Below are 3,634 nucleotides of genomic sequence, written 5' to 3'. Positions count from 1 at the left end.
CAGTAACCACCTAAATCAATCTTTGAAATATTTTCCTTGGTTAGAGAAGGGCTTAAATCAATTCACCGTGTATTTGGTAGTATGAATTTTGGACTTTAAAAAATTTGGATTTGATGGGATTTGAACAATTTTAAATACAATTTTATATTACATGTTATCTAAACCCAATACAAATTTGAATCTAAAACATTCCCAAAAAATAGAGTTGAATGCTCCCAGTTATGTTGGGTTTCCTTACTTCCTAGGCTGGCTTCAAGTTGAATTTGATGCTGCAGAATTGTGCTCCAAACCAAATCAATCTTTGGTTCTTGGATCTCTTCTTATGCTTTCCCTTCGCTGTGTTGACACCAAAGCATTCTTGAAATTTCAAGTAGTTTGGCCAGTGCAAAGCTGTGATCATACAACACACAACGACAGTTTCTCCTAATAATCCAAAACAATGACTTTATTTGCACATTTATCTGTGGATACAACAAAAGTGACAGATAAAAAAACTTTGAACCAGCTAAATCTATCTTGGGGATAAAAAGGAAAAAGGAAAGAGAGCTTTCATCGTAGAGCTATTAGAGGTTAATAGCTGTGTTCATGAAGGCCAATCTCAAGAAGGGTCTTCATTGCCTGCTTCTTCACCAGCTTGCCATACACCCCTCTTCCCAACTTGATTGCTCTCTCCATCTCCACCAACCCACCACCCCTTCTCCTCAACCCTTCCACCACCACCTTCAGCAGCCTCTCATCACTTCCCACTGCTTCTACAACACTATCGACCACGACCTCCATGGCTGGAACCCGTCTCCCCCACCTCCTCACCATCTTCTCCGATGTGTAAACCTCAGAAAATGCAGCCCAAAAAGATGCCCTCAAATAGCCCTTTTCCCTTTTCCTCACCATCCATCTCCTCATACCTTCCTCCAGCCTATAAACTGCTGAACCAATGTCTAGCCCTCTCTCAATACCTAACTCAATCTCCCTTAAATCTGATTTGGAAGATATCTCCATCTCAAACATGCACCTCCTGCAATTACATTGAAACCCCCAGTTGTTGGTCATTTCGCGCCGCTTCTTAACTGGGGAAAGTACATCAAAATATGCGAATGTGATCTCTTCCCCTGCTTTAATGTCCCTAGAAGCTTGAACCATCACATGGTCCCCAACATGCAACCTCCTTGCATTGGGAAGACATGAATGGTTGATGAAGGCAGGGAGAATCCACAGCCCAACACCATAATAATCACTGTTTTTGCCCAATACTTTGGCAGAAACTGCATCCTCCACAAGAGAATTCACATCCAATATGCTTAAAATCCTATCCCTGTCAAGCTTCTCATGTGAAAAGTCCCTGCTTTCCTCTGTTTCTGGCCTGAAGAGACTTATATCAGGAACCTCTAGGCCATCCTCATCTTCTCCTGTCGATAACACACAAATCAAATGACGGGCCCGGTGGCATTTTGCGGCTGATTCTGTGACTTTATCAAAGAAATTCTTCCACATGACAAGCTGCACATTATTACCTGAATCACCCATTTCTTGGGGTAATATAGCCCTCTCAATAGCAATTGCCTTCGTCGCTAAGACCAAAGTCCCGGCATCAATGGTCTTTGTTGCAAACAGACCACGCCCACTAATGGCACTCTTCTTGATCTGAACTCCACCTACATACTCTGCGAGTTCCGGAGACTTTCCCTGAAACCCATTTGCAACCCAATCCGAGAGATCAAAAGCTCCAGTCCTGGCCTGAAACTCAAGCTTTTTGCATCTATCCAAGTACCCATTAAGGGCTTCTGAGCTTGCATTAGCCTGCGGATCAAGAAGGGCTGCTTTGAAGCAGTCCAGAGCCATGGAGTACCTGTTGAGATTGAGCAAGATCTTACCTTTGCAGAGCAAAGTTTTGAAATGGGTGCTCTCAATTGTCAGTGCCTGCTCGCAGTCTCTCAGTGCTTCGGAGAATTCCCGGAGCCGAGACCACGCTTCGGCTCGATTGGAGAGGGCTAAGCGGAGAGATTTGTGGAGTTTGGAGAGGGGATCTGTATCAGAGTGTTGATGGGTCTTTGAGATCTGGCGTTGGCAGAGAGAGATGAACTGAGAATATGCCTGCACAGACTCTTCCCACTCTTCTCTGAGGAGGAGCTCTGTGGCGTTGGATCTCAGCTGCTGCATCAACTCTTCTTCCATCTCCAGATGATCTTCCATTTCTGTCATCTTTAACTCTGTTATTCTTCCCTGTGATCTTCTGAAATGTGTTTTGCTTGTGAGTTTAAATTTTCGTGACTGCAACGGTCACACTGCCAATCTTTTTTTTTGGTTTTTTATCCCCCCTTTTTGGATTTGCAGTTTGCAACTGCAACGGCTATGTCAAATTTCTTTATTTATTGTTACGCTAATTATGAATCTCCTTTGGGCCCACTGCACATATATATATTTCTTTGTATTATAAATATTTAAAAATTAGTATATGAATATTCTATGGACTTTCTTTGCAATGTATCATAATCTTTAGATTCATAACATTGAGCAATATGTTTTAAGATCTAAACTATACAAGAATATTTTAAAATATAACTATGTGAGACATTTTTATGAGACAAAACTAGTTAAAACATAAAAACCTTATTAAAATTAGGCCAAGATAATTACGTAGGGCTTCAATAGTATCTTAGGGTTGTTACTATTGTTGGGAGAGATATCAACAAACAACCATAGCGGAATAATTCTTCTCTCTATATGCAAGCAAATGTAGCGTATCTTTACTTTTATCCATGTTGAAAATAATAAGAAAAATAATCAATCACATCAAGCCACAAGAACACAAGCAATTTTTTACGTGGAAAAATTCCCTAGTGTGAGAAAGAAAAACCACAGGACCTAATCAAATTGAAACCTCCACTATCAACCAAATAATGGGTACACCAAGTCTTCTTTATTCGCAATTAGAGGTTACAAATATATCTCATCAAGATATCAACAATCTTGGCAAATACAAAGAGAATTGGAGAGAATATACCAAAATCGCAATTACTGTTCACGAGCAAAATCCCCAACTCCCAAGCTCAAAGTCTGATCTCCACCGTTCATATTGTATCTCCTTGAGTCGTGAACCTCTCCTCCAAATTTTAGCTCGATCGGACTACAGACGAAGCGAGATCGAAGTCTTGATAAAATCTGGGCAGCATAAAAAAAATCACATTTTTCTCTCTTTCTTTTGAGAAGTGACGGCTCCTCCCTTCTCTCCTCTCTTTTTATAACTTCCTTTATGTTATCACACTAAAGGGCTGAGATTTGGGCTTTTAATAAAGCCCACTTGGGCTTTCCTCCACATGGAAGGAAATAACCTAACAAATCTCCCATTTTTCGACTATGTAGAGGGAATCGCCATCTCGGCGATCGAACAATAAACTTTAAACTTCTCCCTTGGTAGTGTCTTTGTCAATATATCAGAACAATTATCATTAGTGTGAACCTTTTTAAGTTCTAGTAACTTATCGTTCAACGCATCTCTGATCCAATGGTATCGCACATTAATGTGCTTCGATCTTGCATGGAAACTGGAATTCTTAGCAAGATGAATAGCACTCTGGCTACCACAAGATAACATATACCTTTGCTACTTGAAATCAAGTTCTATTAAGAACTTCTT

At 40.5% G+C, this 3,634-nt stretch overlaps 1 protein-coding gene across 1 annotated transcript; it reads right to left on the bottom strand.

Moving 5' to 3' along the window:
- Positions 1-417: 417 nt before the first annotated feature.
- Positions 418-2,281, bottom strand: LOC131144476 (methyltransferase FGSG_00040). The gene has a single exon (XM_058093156.1). It carries the CDS (start codon positions 2,197-2,199, stop codon positions 571-573), a length of 1,629 nt encoding a protein of 542 aa, XP_057949139.1. The 5' UTR covers positions 2,200-2,281; the 3' UTR covers positions 418-570.
- Between the last annotated feature and the right edge of the window lie 1,353 nt (positions 2,282-3,634).

This window comes from Malania oleifera, chromosome 12 (genome assembly GCF_029873635.1).
Source record: "Malania oleifera isolate guangnan ecotype guangnan chromosome 12, ASM2987363v1, whole genome shotgun sequence".
Lineage (NCBI taxonomy): Eukaryota > Viridiplantae > Streptophyta > Magnoliopsida > Santalales > Ximeniaceae > Malania > Malania oleifera.
Note: the sequence above shows the minus strand (reverse complement) of the source record. Positions and strands in the feature narration are given on the sequence as shown.

What these genes read in the sequence shown, in the direction of transcription:
- LOC131144476 (XM_058093156.1), bottom strand. Translation starts at nt 2,199, where the DNA reads ATGACAGAAATGGAAGATCATCTGGAGATGGAAGAAGAGTTGATGCAG.